The sequence below is a fragment of the Falco cherrug genome, chromosome 9 (assembly GCF_023634085.1).
Source record: "Falco cherrug isolate bFalChe1 chromosome 9, bFalChe1.pri, whole genome shotgun sequence".
Lineage (NCBI taxonomy): Eukaryota > Metazoa > Chordata > Aves > Falconiformes > Falconidae > Falco > Falco cherrug.
The window spans coordinates 10091380-10112452 of NC_073705.1; the positions used below are offsets into that span (position 1 = coordinate 10091380).

At 48.5% G+C, this 21073-nt stretch overlaps 1 protein-coding gene across 2 annotated transcripts in view; it reads right to left on the reverse strand.

Annotated features, from left to right (window-relative positions):
• GPSM1 (G protein signaling modulator 1) overlaps nt 1–20752 on the reverse strand; it is an 83071-nt gene extending 62319 nt beyond the window's left edge. Inside the window, exon 1 of one of the 2 annotated variants that reach the window (XM_055719848.1) lies at nt 20596–20752. In XM_055719848.1, coding sequence (XP_055575823.1) covers nt 20596–20654 — 59 coding nt within the window. In that variant the 5' untranslated portion in view covers nt 20655–20752. Of the gene's footprint in view, nt 1–19889; nt 19950–20595 lie in introns of those variants that run through there. The other variant, XM_055719849.1, reaches the window with a different exon arrangement.
• Between the last annotated feature and the right edge of the window lie 321 nt (nt 20753–21073).

Sequence of the window (21073 nt, forward strand, 5' to 3'; positions counted from 1 at the left end):
CCCACCCCAGCCCTCCCTTTTACAGATCCAGGGCTGCCTTGTCTGGACTGTCTTGCTCACAGCACTTACCCTGCTGACAACAAATCCATCAAGCCACAAGACAGAGCTAGGAGGCAGTTGTCTGCTGCCTTAAATATTTTAAATCTCACAGGGCAAGAGAAGCTCTGCTACCTGCAAGGTGAAACTGCGTTTGAAGGGGGAAAAGAAATTAGAAAGGTATTTGATTCATATTAGTGGGGGTGATTGGAAAACTCATTCCCAGCCAGAGCTGCCGTAGTTCTGAAGTCAGGAGTAAAAACCCCAAACTTTTAGACACAAGGTAAGACAGAAAAAAACCTCACCAGGAACACCAACAACAGTAAAACCTACTGTTGATTTTAGCATCTTACTTGCAAACTAATTGAATTTTATACAAAAAATAAATGTAACTTCAGAGCACTGATGACAGGGCTAATTAAACATTTTTCCCCAATCAAAAAAGGACCACATTTATCAGGTGCTTAGTGTAAATGTGTATTCACTGGTTTAACTAACTAAATATGCATTTAAATAATTAACTGGCAGCACATCCTTAAAGAAAGTCATCAAGCTGGGAAGTACTCACCTTTAATAATTTCCTTTCCCAGCCTTAGCACAGCTCCGGGACACAGAAAGCACCATCCCGCTGACTCCAAACCAGCAGGTAACACAGCCAGGTAGGAGCTGCTCCGAGTGCCCAGGGTGGAGAGGAACCATGCACAGGGACATGACGGAGGGAGCTCACATCCCACAGGAACAAGCTCAATGAACTTCACCAGTGTGAAAGCCCATGCTGTGCTTCACAGAGTCTGACCATTTTCATGGGCTTCCCTACATGAGGAAAGCTATCCCAGATCCTCCTGACGCACAGCCCAGATTGATTTGTGGTGAATTTATACCTGTTTAGCCTTGGGCCAGCACTGCAAGCTGCCAGACTAGACTGCTGCTCTCTGCCTGGGACACTCACAACATGTTTCAGGCAGTTGCTCTCTGGCCACTCTGCCCCAGGCAACATCCTCACTCCTCATCAAGCAACTTTCCTCAAAATGAGCTGGGGCTCACATCATCATATCACAGCACATGCACAGCTGCCTCTCACTTGCTCCCAAATGATGAGCTCCCACCTCTGAGAAAAAAATATTACTAGCTCCTAAGTGCACGTGCTTGCAACTTCATACCATTAAAGATCATCACATTGCCATGACACCAGACCTATCAATCATTCAGTTCCTCCTATTCAAGACTCATCCTCCTCTGTACTGCTCATACCTCCTTAACATCAACATGCTCGTTAGCAACCTGCTCTGTTTTGCATGGAGGGCACTGATGAAAATACTCAACTAGCTCACTTCTAAGACCAATTCTTGTGCAACATGGCCAGCAATGCCTCTCCACCCTGCCAACAGCTCTCCCTGCAGCACAACCCCTTGCTTCCCACTCACGGCACAACCCAAGCACTAATCCCCTCCTGACAAGCAGTTTCCTCACAAGGCACCATATCAAACACAGGCTGGCAGGGAAGGGTGACAAACAAATCAAGATATACGTGAAATTAGCCTGACTCAAACTACTTTTGGTGGTTTGAAACTCGCACGCAGAAGCTGGTTTCCCTCCACTCAATGGAGGGCAGAACTTCTGGGGCACTGTGACCTACATGTCACCTTATTAGTAAGGGGAAGAAAACAAACCCTCTCGTTTTGTTTGGAGAGGAAAGGCCAACGATGAAACAATAAATGCTGCACCCAGGTTCTGAATTCTTTCCAAGCATCTGGTCCAGTTTCCTTCACGTCGCCTGAGGCATGCGAAGTGCTGCAGAGGCACCAACACACCTGGAGGGGAGAAGTTTTCTACTCCACACAGTTGCTTCACTGGCAACAGTATTGCAGTGAGTCCTTCCAGTGACCCCCAAACTTAAAATGCTAAGATTATATATATACACACACACACATATATATACACACGCACACACACACTGCTGCTTGAGAAGTGTTTGTTCAAGCTGGAGCTCCAGGGAGTACCAAGATGAAGCGATTTTCACTGCAGTTTTTTTTTTGATAAGGGCATGAAACAGAGAATCCAAAGGGGAAAACTACAGGGAGTTCTGGAAACTGCTGGGTCTGCGTGCTGGCTCCGTGTGCTGGCTCCAGATTTCCTCTTCCACGCACTGATGGTAGCATCAGTGCTCAACAGTAGTCATTTCAGTTAATTGCTATCCACCATTAGCTGCAGAGTACTTACAAGGGATTCAATTCCACCGCATATTTGCTAATAAATACCAAATGACAGTGAGGAAGACAGCTGTATTTAGTTGCATTTACCCTCTTATTAGCAGAGCTGAATAAGACCCCATTTCAATTCATAATGGTTCCAACAAGCTGTGTCATTGTCAGAAATTCAAATTCAAACTCCCCACTGCCTGCTTGAAAGCAAAAGTCATCCAGCACTCTCCTGCTTATACAACTACCCTGTGGCTGCACACAACCCTCCATGTGACCGAAGGCGATGCAGATTGACTACCTCTGTGGCTCTGATCCATCGGGACAGCGAGAACTAAAGGCAAACAGGAGTTATTTGCTGGTTTAGTAGCATTTTGCAAAGAAACTTATGATGCTGAACTGGTATGTGTAGAAACTTTTCAACCTAAGGACCACAAAATATTTTGCAAAGATACGAGGGTAGCTATTACCCCATTTTGCAAAAAGGAAGCTAAGACACTGTGGACAAGTTATGCCTCGCTGTGAATCAACTGTAGAGAATGGAAGGGAATCCAGGAGCCCTGGCTCCCAGCACCTCTGCCAGGTCCTTCTTTCCAAGCACCAAGTGAACCACTCAGACTAGAGCTGCTCTGTTAGGGATGAGGTGCAGCATTTTCCACCCAGGCAAGGGTGCTCACACAGCTCGTGCCATCAGCTTAACATAATGCCAAACAATCACTGAAGAGCTTACCCTGCCCAAAGAGATGTCCTCAATTCCAGGAGCTTAAGATACTCACAACCTCCAGAAACCTGCTCTACACCTGGAAGGATTAGGCTCTCAATAAATTATACACTGGTAATAATTATCTTGAATCCATGCTCCAAATCCTTCCCACAAATACAGCTTAACCCATAGCAAGAACAGAGAACACAATGAAATTTTTATGTGTCATCTGAGCAGTGAAACCTCTAAAAAGCAATGAGCACAAACTTAAGCCTTTATGCTCCAAAACTACTCAGATACCAAAGGATCATGACGGGATGTAATTACCCTGCAACATTTGAGAACGCTCAGGTGGGATTAAGGTGCAAATGTGAATTTCATCTCATCCTGATCTCACTTGATGCCCAGTTTCAGAGCACTTAAATTATAAGATGCAAATACTTTCCAGAGTCTAAGGAAATTATCATTAAGGATGCACCAATTTGAAAATTAATTCATTAAAACATGTTCCAATTCCCAAATACTAATAATAAACCCACCAAACATAGGAACTGATTAAGATGGCTCTGAAGCGGGACTGTGCAGGAGAACTCACTTTCAAGAAGTGTGAGAATGAAACCTTCCAAGTAGCCTGGAACATAATCACTTCGCCTGGCTCAGCAGCAGCATATAAACCCCACCACCACTCGCTGTTTGAGCTAAAGGAAAATGAGGCCAGCAGCACTAGCCTGCCAAATGCTCGTGAACTAATGATGCTCCGATCTGAGGATGCTCTTTCCTTCCTAGGAGGCACAAAGGAGGATGCTCGATCTATGCTGTCACTTATTTGTCTCTCCCCTCTCACCTGCAGACCACAAAGGTAACAGCTCTAACATCTGGAATCTGCCATACAGAGTACCAAGCCAGCCAGCACCTCCAACAGGATGGATTTTTATGCATTCTTATTTTGTCACTGAGGATGCTTGAAATGAACTCAGCACAATGAGGGAAACTTCCCGAGTTTTCCAAGAGCATTTTGCTTTCTTGTACGGTGCTAGTGCCTTCAATGAAATTAATCCATCACACTGCAATGAAACAACACTCCTGGGATGATTTCACCAGAAGTGAAGTGCTGTTTCCTTCAGTTACTTCCAGAAACCAGAGGGCAAGAGAGGACATGCAGTCTGAATGGCTTTTCATTATAACGTTACTTCGGCAATTAGGTCAACACATCCTCTCGACTAAAATATATGCTGTGATTTAAATCAGTATACTGCTCCTGCTACAAAATACAGTGAGTTACAATGTATACATTATTTAAAGTATAATGATAGACATTAGAAAAGCAAATAGCTTATCAACAGCTATACAATGAAAACAGCTGATTTATTTATTACCCATTTTATTTATGCTATTCAACTTTCATTACCCCCCAATATACAAGGGTTCATTCATGCTAAAATTGTTACTGAAAATGGCTGGATACTGGTTTGGGGGATTATCTTTCCAAATTGAGAAGCACTGTAAATGAGAGATGTCCAGACTCAAGACACCTCTTCTCTACAACGGCCTGACACCTGCCTCCCACAGACACACAGCAGCACTCAGCAGCCAGCCCCCATGGGGCCAGCCTGGACCCCAGCACCACTGCTCTCTTGGGAGGGGAGAGGAGAGGGGACACTTTGGCCCCTCCTGTCTTCTTCATCAGAGCCAGGGACAAGTCCTCATGGACCCTAACGGAGCTACAGCACAATGATGCCAGCTCAGGTTGGACAAAGCAAGCATGCAGCTCAGGACTCAAGCTATGAGACAGCTTTGACTGCAAGGTGTCACAGCCTCCCCCAACTCCTGCCACCCCTCCAGCTGCCAGCAGGGTCAAGCTCAGCTCCACAAGTGTAGCCCGGCACAATTGTTCCAGTTGTGCTGTGGAACTGCACAGGCTGAGGGGCCTCCTGAGACTTCCCTTCCTGCACACCCAGGCTGCTTTTCCGAAGCCAAGTGAAAGCAAGTCTTGTTTTCCCAGAAACGCGGAGGCCACAGGCCCAAGTCTTTTCTCAGTTAAAGCTGCCTGGAAATCCCTCCAACTACAGCCCCCACTTCTCCTTCCTCTCTCAACCTGCCAATTGCTCCTGCCTTGGAGCACAGACTCGCAGCAGGAAAACAACTGCATATTGAAAAGATGCTGCCAAGTCCCGGCAACACCAGGGACTGTCTAATGGCTAAGCCCCACCAGACAAAGGAACCCACCGCTGCCTGTCCCAGGCACCCAGCCCCTTGCCCATGCCCCCTCCACATCCCAACCCTCCCCAGCATCTGCCCAGCACCAGCAGTCGGCGGCTGCGCACGCCCCCCACATGCTGCCTCTTCCTTACCCACACACCCACGCAAACCACTGACCCATGCTCAGTGCACTGCACGTGGACTGCTGTCACCATGCAGGGTAAAAGGCAACGACGGCAAAGTTCGCACCACAGTTTTTCCACTGGCTCCTCAGCAACCTACAGCCCATTTGGTTCTGTTCCCTTCCTGTCTCATCCGCTTCCCTTCAGCCCCAAGCCAAGTATTTTAGTCCAAGAGAGAGAGGCCTTTGGGATCTATCTGGAATCACACACCCTGATCCTGGGCCATGCAGGCTTTGAGCCAGGGAGATGCTGAACAATCACAACTCACCAAGAAACTGCTCAAGATGCTCTGCAACCCTCTAGCACCAACACTCACACTTGAAAGGGGTTTGGATATGACCTCAGCGACAGAAACAGTGCGAACCTGGCCCTCTTACCTTCTGCAGAACTCGCCGAAAAGCTTAGTTAGCAGAAACCAAGCGATCAAGTCCAGTGAAGCCAAACAACTCCTTTTTTCAGCCACTTGGTAAAGCCAGTGAAGAGGGTGACATCAAGCCAGAGCACAGCAGTGAGAGTGTGTGACAGTGCCTTGGTGATGACAGCCCTCTGTGCCCAAACCAGAAAGCCCCAAAGGTGGTTCTCTCAGGTCACAGAAGGCGGGTGGGCAGAGCTTGCGGCTGCGCTGGAAGCGATGCCAGACACTAGGACAGATTTTCTTTGGCAAAGCTGTTGCAGAGCAGATTGCACCGATTCGACATTGTTTTCCTGCAGCTGTCTCACGCTCTGAGGGCTGTTAAAAGCATTGTCGTGCTCTCCCAGAAGATTTCAGGGGTGCTAAAAGTCGGAAATCAGCCCAGACACACTCGTGCATTTAAAAGGCTGCCTTGGCAAACAGTGAGAGAGCTCAGGCGTGGGACACTGCCAATCTCTGTGGCTGTTGCACCGCCACAGGGCATCCCTCTGGATTTTGTAAAGATAATATTCCACACCTGTCTGAAAAACCAGGAAGCAGAGGCTCCCCAAAAGCCCAGATATCAGCACGGGGTCCCCTGCAGCCAGCATCTCTAGACACAGTTTCTACAGCTCCTCTGTGCAAGCCCACGCCCAGCAGAGCAACAGCAAAAGTGCTTTTGGGTTCTTCACGGCATTACAGAAAAATTTGTACATGCCATCCAGAGTCATCTGCAAGCCCCTACATCAGGGTGTGGCAGGATTCCCAGAAGGCCAGGCCATCACCTCACCGCAACACAGTCCGTATGGGAGGTGAGAATCATGCTCTGCTTTGCTAATCCGAGGAGAACAGACCCCACCGTCTAGCACTGCGCTGCACAGTCTGTGGTGGGTGTCTGCTGCCTCTGCGAGGAACCCTGGAGCTCCAGCATCTTGCAAGCTGGTTTCACTTCTTCTTCGGATCGCGTGGCTTAGTCCTCCACCGCATTTTCCCAAGTTTTTAGCACTTCTGTCCTAGTATAGCTCCATGGATAACATCTACCCTGGAAACACTTGGCACCGCTGCGTGGAACGTCTGTATGAATCAAGTGCCCGCGCCTCCCTGACACAGCACCACATCAGGTTTTGCTCCAACACTGTGATATTAGTGTGATTCAATTACGTGTTTATTATTCAATTAGCAGGCAAGCATATATCACTATATGAGTTTGCCACGTAGATCAAAGCATGGTATGTCTTTACATGTGTGAAATAGGGTTTGGTCCTGTTCTTCCACAGGAGGAATTTAGATAAACATCACATTTCTTGGAAAGTCCTCCTGGATACAGCAAGAACACTACTCTCCCTAATAATTTTCTCATTCCTATCACAAAATCATGACTTAGTTTATATAATGAATTGTTTCTTAAGTGAACTGCAAAACTTACTACAAATAAAAAAAATAAAATCATGCTCTTTCATATGTTTCTTGGAATTGAGCCTTTGGTAAGGGGCACAAAAGGATGAAGCATTAGATTATTAAGCTTTTATATGCCAAAAACCCTCCACTTTCCTCACAAAGTGGGGTAAAGGCCTGTAGCACATTCAACTCCAGCAAAATATCCTACCTAGACCCTCTATAAACCTCATTACTTCTCTCCCCAGTCTTGACAAAACGCTACTGTTACGCCACAGCAGACACTCCCCCATCCCTAGGACACCAGGGGAGGCTTCTAGTCCAGCTGCAAGCAGGAGCAGATCCTCAGCCTACGGGGATGTTCTGCCTTCGCTGTGCACAGCGGCAACCAGCCACACGTGCTGGCTTAGAGGCAGAGCCCAATACCCTTTGGAAAGGGGAAATCCTTCCCAAATGAAGCTTCCTAAGGCCATGTCTTTCATGGCTTTAACTTCTGATTCCTCCCCCCCATCCTTCATATTTCTTTCTCACCCTGACCTTCCCTGTTGCTGCACGGTACCCCTTGGCGTGGCAAGTATTTGTTACTGTGCACATACAAAGAACGAAGCCAAGAGTTTAACGTTATATTATATATTACCCGTGTGATGGAAACAGAGAGTTAAGGAGACAGAATGAGCAGGAATGGTTAGCGGAGACTGCTCCACAGGCCTATTTTAGGTTTAGGTTAGCTCCTTGCAACCTCACAGGTATCGCAATGGCTTTACACAGAACACAGGCTGCTCTGTAGCACTGAAATAATTCACTGCTCCCTTCATCCCTTGCACTGGTGAAAGGGAGGATATAGCATCAGACTTAACACACGTGCCCAAATCCAGGGAGTTCATTTATCCTGACTACTGAATAATGCATGTCTTCAGAAGAAGAAAAAAGTCTCTGCTCCTGCATAAAGACATTGTCATCTAGCAGCGAAAGAAAGATAAGGCACAACAGCAGCCTGCATGGAGAAACGCACTTCAGGAGCGCAAGCGGCAGCGACACGGAGGATGCGACAGGTGAAAAGATAGCTCCTTACCTTAACCTGTGAAGGCGGTGGGCTGGGGAAGCTGCTGACATGCAGGAATGACACTGCTTCTACACAGATTTTGTGTGCTGGAGAAGCCTGCCTGTTTTAATCCAGGGCATTATGGAGAGGCTGCATTTGTGCTGTACAAACAGCCTCTATAAGCCTTTCAGGAGCAGTTACATCCTCCAACACCATGGTTTTAATTGGGAATTCTTTTAATTTTAATTCCAGTCACGTGTTTTGAGCTGTTACTTTTCTCTCCTCTGTGTGTGCATATAGATATATTTTTTACGTCGCCTGTCTGCGTGCCATGTTAGCCTCAGGCAGCCAGCTCTGAGCACGAGCTGTCAGCCTTGACAAATGACTCAGTTCTCATTTGGAGCCAGGTCTGCAAAGCATCTCCTTCCTTCCCTTCCTAAGGCTGCTGTTAGCACAGCCACCCTGGCCCTGGGCAGGTGAGCTCTAACCTCTGCACATGGGCTTGGAGCTTCACCGAGCCCAGCGGACGTCTGAGCCTGCCTCAGCAAAGCCAAAAGGACTCCCTGAAGTCACACTGCTCAGACCCTCACACCAGATCCTTCACAGAGAGATTCCCACCACAACAGAATGTCATTTCATTCATCAGGGAGAACCAAGGGCAGGGCAGGCACACAGCAGTTTTCCCTGCTCACTCCTCACCCTTGTGTCACTGCCTATTTGGCTTTAAAATAGGGACAGGGAGAATCCTGGATGCTGTGGCAAGGACTGGTCCAGCCACTCGCTGGTGAGCTGATGTGCTGAGCAGCCACAGGGCAGGACAGTCACAGCATGTGGCCCTGGCACTCCTTCCTGCAGACATATGGCACAGCAGGACACCTCTGTCAGAGGCCAGCGTCTCAGACACCCATGCAGCTTTCACAGGCTTTCTTTTTCTGCTGCTGATCTCTCAACACAACTTTCTGCAAAATGGGCACTCAGTGGCATGACTGATGACAACTTTCTGCCAAAAACACTGATGCCAAAGAATAGCTTTATTGAAAGAAATGTAGACATTGCAGAGTGAGTTTTCATTTTCTTCCAGAACAGCAGAGGAAAAAGTGAGCTTTTTCAGCCATTTCATTATTAACTCCTTAGACACCTGAACAGGTTGTCAAAGCTCCCTGTCAAATACAATGTCCTCACAGAGCCTGTGGTATTTGCTTGCACGCTTTTACTGTTTCCACTGCCAGCAGTACACATGAAAGGGATGAATGCAAATACCATGACAGCCTCCCCTTCTCCAGTCGCTTCACCCAGGAAAGCGCCAAACCACAGACTTCAGTCAATCAACTAGTTCATGCTTGCAGGTTCTTGGATTATAGCCCTGATGGAAGCAATTGATACAAATGCTGGCCAAGGGCTGCAGCTTTAGAATTCTGGGAACATTGTGGTGAACTCATATGTTTTTATATTATTTAGACCCATGTAGGAGCTCAGACACTCGGCTGAACTCAGAGGCCAGGAAATGCCTTGAGGCACATGTGGAGTCTCACAATTCCAGGACATTCATCTGCATTTATGTATGCAAGTCCCTGTTCGCTCACCATGAGATGCTGGCCAATGGGTTTCCCAAGCAAGCTACTCCTCACTTAAATCAGAAGGGCTTATTTGTCAGAAAGGAAAGAGAAACACACATTGCTCATGATACTAGGTATTTTCATTTGTTTAGTCACTGGTGGTTTATACATCTGCTTTCATGCTGCAGAAAGCTTGGCCAGTAAACAAGTCAGATCTGATGGCCTCTGTGTTTTGCAGCAAGATACAATCCATAGTGCCATTTTCTCAATACAAATCTCCACAGACAGTTGCTAAAAAAGGGGTTGATTTCTGATGCAGATTCAGCTGTGGTATGATAACTTCACAAGAGCATAGCTGGAGCACAGCAACAACAGGACCCTCCTCAAAGCACCAGCAGCCACTGAGCACCCCATAAAGCTTCCTGCCTAACTGTTAACAATAGAGATGTGTTTTTCTCTCTCCATCTTTCACCACACCCCAAAGACAACCACCTCTCAAGGCAGGCCATCCAGGAACTCTACTCAGTTCTTAAGTGATTTAACTTACAGGCAATTTTCTGCTAAGGAACAATTTTTCTCCTCATCCTTCTCTTCCTTTTTACATTAACTGCTCTCTTCCCAAAGCCTAGGAGACAGATAACTACATAGAGTCACAAGTGCCTGAGCACTCCAACAACTCAAGGCTGTTCTTTCTTCAAGCCAGTACCTGGTGTTGGGTTCTTCATGGTACCCAGACCCCACGGCCACCCAGGCTGCCCTCTTCCTCCCCCCTGGGGCCTGTGGTTTGCAGTGTTCCTACCACATTTGCAAGGAACACTTTGTGAACGGGCAGAGCCTAATATCTAATTCACCAGCTGCTAACTTCCTTCTAAACAACCTTTTGCTCCCTCCCATATTAAGCAGAACAGCAGAGCCATTGTAGTATCGTGCAGCGCTGCTGTGTTGGTTCAGTAAAAGACGAAGCCAAGGTCTCCTCTTCAATTCACAATTAACCTCACTGTGACATGGGTAAGGAAGTGCTGAAAGGAAGGAGTGGGAGTCAGGACATTCAGCTCCCAGCTTTGCCACCATTATCCTCTTTCATCCTGAAGACTATACAATTTTTCACCCTTGAAAACAGGAACAATATTTCCCAGAAAGGCTGCAATAAAATACTGATGTTTACCAAGCACTTGAAAACCCTGGAACGGATATAACCTTTCCAGGATCCACTCAGTCTAGCGCAGCAGCACGGGACACTAGGCAGTACCATAATACAAACCATGAACAACAGTAATTAACAAATAGCTCCAGAGAGATTAATATTAATCAGCCCTTTCTAGCTCTCCTCAGGCATGAATGGATACTCCACAGATTGAGCACACAAAAACAACCTCAAGCCTGCAGCGTGGATCACTGGAGAAGCTTGCTCCACAGCTAATTTGCACTCAAGCGGCTCCAAGCCAGAGTGTGTGAAATTGTAGCAATTTACACCAAAGTGCCCATGGAGGCACCGCCAGCCAAGCCCCCGCACAGGGCACACAGAAAAGGCACCTGCCGTGATAGCCACTAAAGAGCACATATAGCTCAGCGGTCTGCAAAATCACAGGAGCATCAAGAAAGTCATGGAAACGCACAACCTGGCAAAGCCATTTGGTACAGCAAACCCCGCCACTCTACCTGCAAATCCACACAGCTGTGCGGCTTTTTAAAATCAAGGCACAGAGAAACTCCACCACACACACCCCCCATTTGCCTGTCCCAGCAGTGGGCTGGGCCATCCCCTCAGGAACTCAACACAACTATAAATTACGTGTGTTGCCACAACACTTGCAAGCCCCACGGCAAAGCTGGTCTCCCCACACTAAGCCTGCTGCAATCCCACAGCAAAAGTCATTCCTCCACTGGCTTGACGGGGCAGGCAAGCACGAGCAAGGCTGCAAATCGAGTAACTTGCCCCAGGTCTTACGATGGATCAGCAGCCAGACCCCGGCCCACAGCAAGCTCTACAGAGCATCCAGAAAGGGGCTTAGAGGGGCAGCGCTTTGCTTTCGCACAAGCCATGTCAGTCTGCTCCCCGGCAGCCAGAGCGTGGGAGGGAAATGGAGCTGGGTCCCCAGGGCAGGAAAGGAGCCCGATCATGCAGTGCATGTTCAAAGCTGCTTCCCAGGAGCATAACAGCCATCATTTTCTGCAGCTCAGAGAGCAAACTGCATATATCAACTGACAGCACTAAGTTTTATTCATACATTTTTTAAAAGCTGCTTCCAAGACAAAACATCTGCTCTCAGGTGGAGCCAGGGCTCAACATGAAATGGCTTCTACACTAAGTTATGTTATACTAACAACATAGGTCTTTTCCCCATTTTAAATCCATTTTCTTAATCTTTTCCTGCAGCATCTGAAGAAAAGATGCATTAGCACCAAACTCACAGAGAAAAGCCCCTCTGACTGCTCCAAAGGGTGTAAATGCAAAGTGTAACACACAAGCATGAGGGGACACTAGACAATCCAATATTCTTCCTTCAGGTTTAACAGCTGCACAGAGCTACTGACTTACAGCAGAAGATGAAGCTTCTTCAGCTACATCATTTCTAACCTCAAAGAGTCAGAAAGGAAAGGCATGTTGTTCTGGTGCCTGTCATCATAGAATGGTTTGGGTTGGAAGGGACTTTCAAGACCATCTAGGTCCAACCCCTCTGCCATGGGCAGGGACACCTTTCACTATGCCAGGCTGCTCAAAGCTCCATCCAATCTGGACATCCTTGGGCAAAATCTTCTTGCTGAAAGAAAACTGGCAATAGCAAAAGATTTTTAAGGTATTTATTTCTAGCCCAAAGGTAGCGATCAGAGTGTAGCACTGCCTTCCAAGTAATTCATTCAGAGTTTGCATGGTTGCTCCAATGTCTAAGGCCTTGCAAAGGGGTCTTTTTATTACTTCCCCTGAAATAAGGAAGAACAATCAGATATCAATGAGATGCTTCAGCACATGCCTGCTCCCCCTTTCCCAGGCTTCACTGGGACAGGGACCAGTCATACACTTGCAGCATCACGCCATTACGCTGGTTTGGCTGCCCACTTTGAAGGATCACCAGTGCCTCAGATTAAGTTCTAAAAAAGAGCCTGCATTTTCTCCACTCCTGGTGGAGGCCACTGCTATCGCCCTTACCAGCCCTGTCATTTTATCCCAGAAGAAGTTAGTTAAGTACAGGGGGTTGTGCCGCAAATTACTCATTTAATATTGCCCTTGAAACTGCACTATAATGATAAATTTTCACTTCCTTCCCTAGGTAGTTGCATAACGTCACTGGGCATTGTTTAGAGTGCTGCTGTGCTCCGAGCCAGGGGCAGCTGGCGTCCCCTTTCCCCTTCTCCTCACCAAGCACTGGCAGGACCATTACCTTTCTGGTTGTGGATTTTGTTTCACGGTTTTACACTCTATTGGCTTACTACATTTAACAACAGATAGATGTGACTCTGAATGCAAGTAGCCTTCCATCAAGATTATTTCTATTTTCTTCAGCTTTCAATGGGGGAAAAAATAAAAAATTCCATTTGTACCAGTTAAATTAAGCCAGTTAGGAAGTCAGATCTGTCAAATAACATTTAATTGAAAGTATCTTTCGGAAGGGAGCAGCTCAGTCAATGGAAAGCTTTCCCACTGACAATATAAATAGCCCAGGCCCAGAATTCAACAGCCCCACTTTGTGGTCAGGCTATGTAGTCTGCCTGCCCAAAGGCAGAAGGAATTTTTGTTTCATGGCTTTGGTTGGCATCTTTTTTTATAACAGGGGAATGGTTTTGAATTCTGAAAGCTGGGCTGGCTGATCAAAGTGATACACAGGGCAGGACTGGAAGCGGAGGAAACTAGGTATACTTGAGCAGCAATTTGGAGATAAAATTGTTCTTAAAGCAGAGAGGTATCAAGGGTTAAATAAGATGCATCCCTCCACATGAAGAAACTTGCTGCTCGTGGCTTCTTGCAGCATAAGACCTGACAGTTCAAGCCTGTTCTTCAAGCAAGGCTGAATGCAACTCTGGACATCACCTAAAATGCAAAAATACAAGACAGCAAAAAAGCAACCACAGCAGCACAAAAAAATATAGTTTATATTCTCTGCTGACAGAAAGCCTGATCTGTTAGAGAGGCGGCAAGACAGCACAGAGTAGAAAGCAGGGCTGGAACACCAGAGTATGGGGAGATGAAGCTTAAGACATACCAGTATTTGCTGTAGGGAAAGCGCAAACTGCATGTGATTATGGTGCAGTAACAAAGTTGTGCCCTGGGGACATGTGAAAGCAGCATGGCTGCAGGAAACATAGGACAAGCCAGGAAGTCACCAGCTGAGCAGGGGACCCAGGACACAAGCCAGGGTCACCCCAGATCCACCTCAGGACAGAATGAGGAGGGCTGGGTAGGTGGCAGCAGGGTGGTCCTGCAGAGCTGCAAGGGAAGGTCTGCCCTGCCCCAGGACCGCCACCTCCCCACTGGCTTTCCTCTGTCCTTGCTCAAGCTTCAAGTGCACCTCCAGCTGAAAGCACCAGCAATGTCCCAAGCACAGCAGCCAGCTTGGCTCAGGGAAGGAGGAGGGGGATGTCACCCCTCAGGGCAGTCCATCCTTCAGGGCTGGAGACCTCTTCTTGCTCTAATGGGAACATACACACACACTCTATTGGTTTGAATCCAGACAGATCTTCCATCCTGATGAACTTCATTTAAAAAACATAATTCTATTAGCCATAGTCCATTAAAAAAATCCCTTCCTAACTGCACAGCATACTGCAGATATTTTGCTACAAATCTGCAGACCTCGAGTAGTGGGGAAAGAAACAGATGTTCCAGCCTTTTACCAACATATCTAATTCTAAGCCTTCCTGCTGCTGGCTGTGATTTTGCTCATCCTCAAGGCGCACACCAAGGTAAGGCTTTCCCCTGTTGTTTACGTAATGGATCAGGAATAAATCCAATGTCTGGGAAACACTCACTACTGAGCGGGAGGAGGGGAATGCCAACTGAGCTATGCAGCCTGCTCCCGTCTCCTTTGCCCAGGTATTTCTAGTCTCCCATCACCTCTCAAGTCTCTGCTATCGTCACCAGAGCAGTCACGGTTCCGCTGCATTTGACTGAAGAGAGAAATGACCACAAAGGAATTTTAAAATCACTCTTCTGTGACAAATCAATTTCTCAGCCTTAATAAGGAGTTTTCATCCTTTGGTGTAATAGGCACTGCTCCCTTGACTTTGAAAATAAAAGGCAGCAGATCCACCAGGAAAACAGAAGTTAATTACACACAAGATTTTCACGTGGCATATAGAAGTCATGCTGCAGACACCAGCCAAAGCTCCGATAAGATCTGGATCCAGAACGGGACCCATTACCCATGGAGGCAACTAACCTGCAACACCTGGTCACCATGATCCAACCACAACCCAGTGGCAAGAGGTCCTTGTTACCAACCACAGACCCCAAGGACATTCTCTGCCCTTCAGACTGCCCCAGCAGCCACACACCACCACCCGCCCCCACCCCCCCAATCTCCTGATTATAGGAACCCTTTCCAGACAGTGTCCTTTCTCCCTTGTTAGCCACGAGCTCTTTCAGATACTTTCCCAGGAGAGATGCATTTAATGACTAATGGAACAGCTAGGAGAAGGCACCTCAGTAGCTAGTGATGGAGCACCAGATAGCGCGGCTCGCTCATGCTCCACGGACAACATCCCAGCCAGGAAGGGCTAAAGGCTGCCTCACTTCCAGACTCACTCCTCTGCTCAGCTAGGCCCCGGGGTGACCAAACAGAGCATTAACCGTACCTTTTGCAGGGAGCTAGCTTCAAGGGGTGCCCTTGGGCCATACACACGAGTCACATAAGCTTCTTTGACTTCAGCTGACACAGTAGCAAACACGGCATAACCCACAAGCATGTGGCCAACGCACAAAGTTCTCTTTCTAGTCTGCTTGGCACAAATGCCTTCTACAATGCGAAGTATTTTGGGATAATGAATCCAGATGGACAGCTCTCAACCCAGGAGCATAAGGCACAACAAGCAGGAGGCCTGGCATGACTTGAGTGAGTGAAGTGCAAGTCAGTACACAGGAAGAGCTGTGTATCATCTCAACTTGATTCACACGTGCTCATACAAGTCAAATTAATGCCCTGAAGACAACAATTGTTTGTATTGCAGCAGCACCTAGAGGTCAGAAGTAAGATGAAGATCATGCTGTGCTAGGCACTGCACAGGTACAAGGCACATCCCCAACCCAATTAACATCAGACCAAAGGGAGAAGGGAAAGAGAGCTTCTCTCCCCACATCCCACAAGGAGAAACACAGAAGAATCAAAAGTGATGCCCAAGGTCCTGGGGAAACTGGCAACAAAGCCAGACACTGATTCCCAGTCAAGGTCTGGCCAGCAAGGGTCCCTCTCCCTGCTGTGGTGGAGACTAAATGTTCTGCTTGGCTCCGCATTGGGATGACCACATTACTCGCAAATGCTGAAACTACGAGTGAGTTGTTCAACATGTCCCAAAACAGATGTCAACAAAACCAACACTGCACGCTAAGCTATCATATAATTTTTGCTCAGGCCGCCTATTATGCAGCACAGCTATTTAGAAATGCTTGTCCCGTTTTTCCCATCCTTCTGACTAATGGAGACTGACTGCACAGGCCTACAAAAGAAAAATTGTAATCTTTTAGAAACTTCTAAGACAGCATTCTCAAATGTAATAAGCGATTTCAAGTTAGATCTATGGAGTAAAGAAATAGAAAAAAAGGGTCATTTCCACATTCCCAGCTTTCTGGCAGTGGAGAACACCACATTTTCACTGTGATGCCAAACTAGCCCCCCCTTCGCAAACCTGCCCACCCAGGACAGACTACTTTCAGTCACAGCATGCACAACACTCATTTCCAGCAGGAAAATCCTTACCTGGAGACAAGAGGACGGCTGTGACAATTTGGAACATCAGAATAGGGAGACAGGGGAAGTCTGCCAGGAAGTCAAACACAGACAGCATGTAAAAGTATCCTGCAAGCTCAAACAGTTTAAAATCATGTCAACATTGTATTTTCTGCATAGGTCCTGGTTACACAACAGATGTCAACTGCACCAACTCCAAGTGCAAAGACTTACAAGTAGTTACTTCTCATCCATCCTACCTGCCACGAGCTACCCCAGGCATCAGTGCCCCAGCCAGACCTGCGAGTGCCTCACTCACAGTGCCACCCACTCAGCCCGGCTGCTCAGTGCCAGGCGAAGCGCTGCTGGCTCGGATACCTGCACAGCCAGACCAACTGCAGAGTGGCCTCTGGGCTACTTCGAGTGTGGCAGCAGTGGCCAGGCTCCCCAGCAGCCAAGCATTCACCTGGCTGCTCAGGTGAGGTGTATTCTCTCTCCTGAACTCCGCCACCGCCTCAGCTATTGCCAGGGTCTGCAATAGCTGCTACCGCAGTAGTTCAGCAGTATCTTTAGCAAGTGCAAAGGGAATCCTTCACCTGAGCCCCTTCCCAGTACCACAGAGCAAGCCCATCACCATCTTCCTCTGCCAACCTCCTGTGAGCCAACAGCTCTCCAACCTTCAGGCTCAGAGGATTTGCAACGAGGCAGAGCGCTCTTTGTCACCACACTGCTGCTCAGATCCAGCCCAGGTTAACACAGAGCCACGAGTATCACCAGAAGGCTTACTCACTTGAGTATTCAGTGAAATTCCAAATGAACACCAAAACTGGCATGGCTGGTGGTACCAGTTCTCACCTCTGAGGCAGATGCTAATGAATACCAGAAAGAGAATAAATGTATCTTAAAAGCAAGCAATATATAACTTTTTTCTTTTCCTTTTGAATGAACAAATGGCAACAGTGCTTTTAGTGTTATATGAAGTCCAGATTTACAAATTTTTGAAAGTTTACAAGTACTAGCAGCAGGAAAACTATCGTAATATTTCATAGCATCGTGATCCCTTGGATACGCGCAAAATGAACAGGAACCATTCCAGAGGGAGGCCCACCCCAACAGTGGACTTCCTTCCCAATGAGCTTTGCAAACACCAGTTTATCCTGCCTTCACCACCACCCCGAGTTATAGCCTCTCTTACTGCCTTCCATGTCAGAAGGCCAATGATTCTTCCATCTCAGTTTTCCCACCAGAACAGGAGAAAGTTGCTGTCTCTAGAAAGATCCGTGGTGCTCACAGAGCACTCTAATTGCCCAACGCGCATTCAGGTCAGGTACCCCCTGTACTGATGTTAATGAGCGAGATGGAGACTGTTTATGACACAATCAAGGAAAGCTAGTAAACATTACAAAAGCCAACAGCTCTATTGAAAATACATAGCACTGCAAGAGAATGCAGAACAAGGGGAAGGGAAAGGGACACCCAGAAGGAAGGAACAAAGCACACTTATCTGAGTTTTCATTCCAGTTTTATACATTTCTGCTCCAATTGCAGCATTATTTAATGTTCTTTCTGTGTGGGATCAATAATGTCTCAGTGATGTCACTGCAGGACAGCAGTGGTTTCCCTAGAACATGCCCATGCCTCATTCCCAGACTCTAAAATCTCCAGAGTGACCTTTTAAAAACAATGGGTCAAATCCAGTGCAGGTCTCTGGACACTGGTCCCTAACATGACCTTGACACTCTCAGGAGCCATGGTCCAGGGGCATCATTTGATGGGTTTGGTGCTTCCTATGCATTCAAGGTCAGGTAGGCAGCACAAGGTCAGGTAGTGAGACTATCTGTGGCAGCAGCAAAGAGCAGAGAACCTGCTGCAAGCAGGTATTTCACTGCTCCTGCAGCCCAGATTCTGTCCGACAGAAGTCCTCAGAGGTTACATGCTGCTGAACTGGATACACTTAAATTAGTACCAGATCAAAACCCCATGGAAAATAAAGCATTAACTCAGGCTCATAATACTTGCTCAGCTCAAGTTTGTGAAGCATGATCACAGAGTTCAACATTTCCAACAAGCCCCACCAAAGATTCTACATCCAATACCAGGAGCTGGCCACCACAGACATGCCAGCCCTGCTCAACTTCTTCCAAAGCCCTGTACTTCCACCAAGTCTTCCTCAAGACTATCAGTTCCACAGTAGCAACAGGAATTAATTAAATGGCATCAGAAAAGTTAGCTAGAACAGACAAAGTGCTACACAGGACCTCTTCTGCAAAATTGCATATGGAGTATTACTGCTATAGCAGAGATGCTCCCAACTTTGGTCGCTGTAAATAGAAGAGTTTGGCTGAGTCAGCATACAGATTGTCTGCTGTGAGCACAACAAAACAGATGCCTTTGTTTAGGAGGGGCTGAATTTAGGGAAATACCAAGGGACGTAGTAAAATGAATGCTTTCATCTCTTTGTGGCATGCTTCCTTCCACCCCATCCCTCTTCCTAGAAGGAATACACCTTCCACCATCCCCCAGATAAGCAGGAGTGCCTGTCTGCACAGGCACCTTCTGCAGTTCTTACACCTGAATTACTGCTCCCAGGCAAAAAAAAAAAAAAAAAAAAAATCACTAAAACTTTGACATCAGTCATTCTGGCTTTACCACCTGAACAGTCCCCCAAGGTTCCACCCATCACCGCAGGTATGCCTACCAGCTGGACTTCAGAGTCATTTACTTCAAGCTAGAAGCTTCTACACTATGATACAGTGAAGTTAAGGAAAAACCTCTTAAGTTACAGCTCCATTAGCAGTGCAGTAGACAGAGAGGTTGCAGCAACATGTACTTTGAAGGCCTGCAGTGCAAGCCTGAAGACAGTTTTAACACCACACACCGTGCCAGAGCCACCCTGACCAAGCCACAGGAGAGGTGCTTCCTATTTCTCTTCTCTCATCGCCAACAGGTGGTAGCAGTGTGGACCACGCTGAACAGGCACATGTTAGTGGTACGCAGCCAACCACCAGGATTTCCTTCCCAAAAAGGGCCAAAGCCTATTCCCCAAAAAGTTTTCAAGAAAAACAAAAGAAAAAGAAAGAAAAAAAAAATCCAGTCTGATGAAAAGCCAGTGTTTTTCTGCAGCTCCACCAGGTAGGCAGACCAATGGTTGTAACTCTGGATTCTCTTTTCATTTTCTCAACCAAAACAAGAAACACCTGCTGTCCTAATGAACCAATACACATAAAACCAGACAACCCACTCGCTGCCATGCTAATTATTACAAAGCATGCAAAGAGAATTGATGAAAAGCTACTATATTGCACGTACTTCGGGGTTTTTTTGTTTCACCCTCTAGTCCAGATACTGCATTATCTCCGCTTCTGACTGCTAGAGGAGAAATAAAACCACCGTGAGGGTAAACAGCATAAACACCGACGCTCTAAGCAATGCTGTAAGGCCTCGCATTGACTCTCGTTTAGACTTTTTTATTTTTGGTCTAAGTGGAAAGAATGGGCAAGATGGGCTATTTTAACGAACGACAGACAGCCTGAAGCTATTTTTTGCCAGCCTTGTGTGAATTTCTGTAGCGCCCAGTTTTCAAGCTGAGACTTAAAAGTCTCTGCAGTGCGATCAGGAGCCTCCCATGGAAATGCCCAGCGCAGACCAGGCTCCGGCATCAGCCTCCTCGGCGGGGGCAGCCGCTCGCCCCGGGCTAGCGCCAAGGAAAGCCACAGCTTGCCCCGCGGCAACCTCGGCGCCCGCAGAGGAAGCCGGAGCTGCCCCACGTAGCGACCCTCACCTCCCTGCCCTCCATCTCCTCGCGCTCCGCTCCCGCCGGGTCCCCGGGCGCGCAACAGCTCCTCGCCCCCCGCGGACGCGCTCCCGCTCCGGGAAGCCGCCGCCGCCCCCCGCCCCGCTCCCCCCGCCGAGGGGCCCGGGCGCTGCAGGGCGCGCTGCCCACGGCGGCGAGCGCAGCTCCGGGGCCAGCGGGCGGCTCCGGGTCCCCCGCGGCCGAGCGCCCGGCCCCGCTCACCTCGAGTAGAGCCGGCGGGCGGCGGAGCCCGGGCTGTCGGCACCGGGCGGGCACGCCATGGGCGCCGGCCCCGCCGAGCCGCCCGCCGCGGCGGAGGCAGGCGCGGCTGCAGCCCGGCACCGGGCAGCGGAGTATGGCAGCGGCGGGAAGTGATGCGCCGAGCAAAGAAACTCGCGGGCAAGCCCCTCCTCCGGCTGATGTCAGCCCCGCGGCGGGCAGCGGCCCTTCCTCCTCCTCCGCCCGGCGCCGCCGCCCGCCCCGGGGCCGCGGCTCCGGGGGCAGCGGGGCCGGGCGGGACCCTCCGCTGCGGGGCTGCGCCCACCCGGCCCCCCGGCACAAGGCGCGGGGCAGCGGCGCGGCAGCCTCGGGAGGTCACGCCTGTCCCCGCTCCCCCCTCCGTTTAACATCCCACCGCGGGGCCTCGGCACTCACCCCCGGGCAGCCGCGCTGAGCCGCCCCAGCCCCCTGCTCGCCCAGC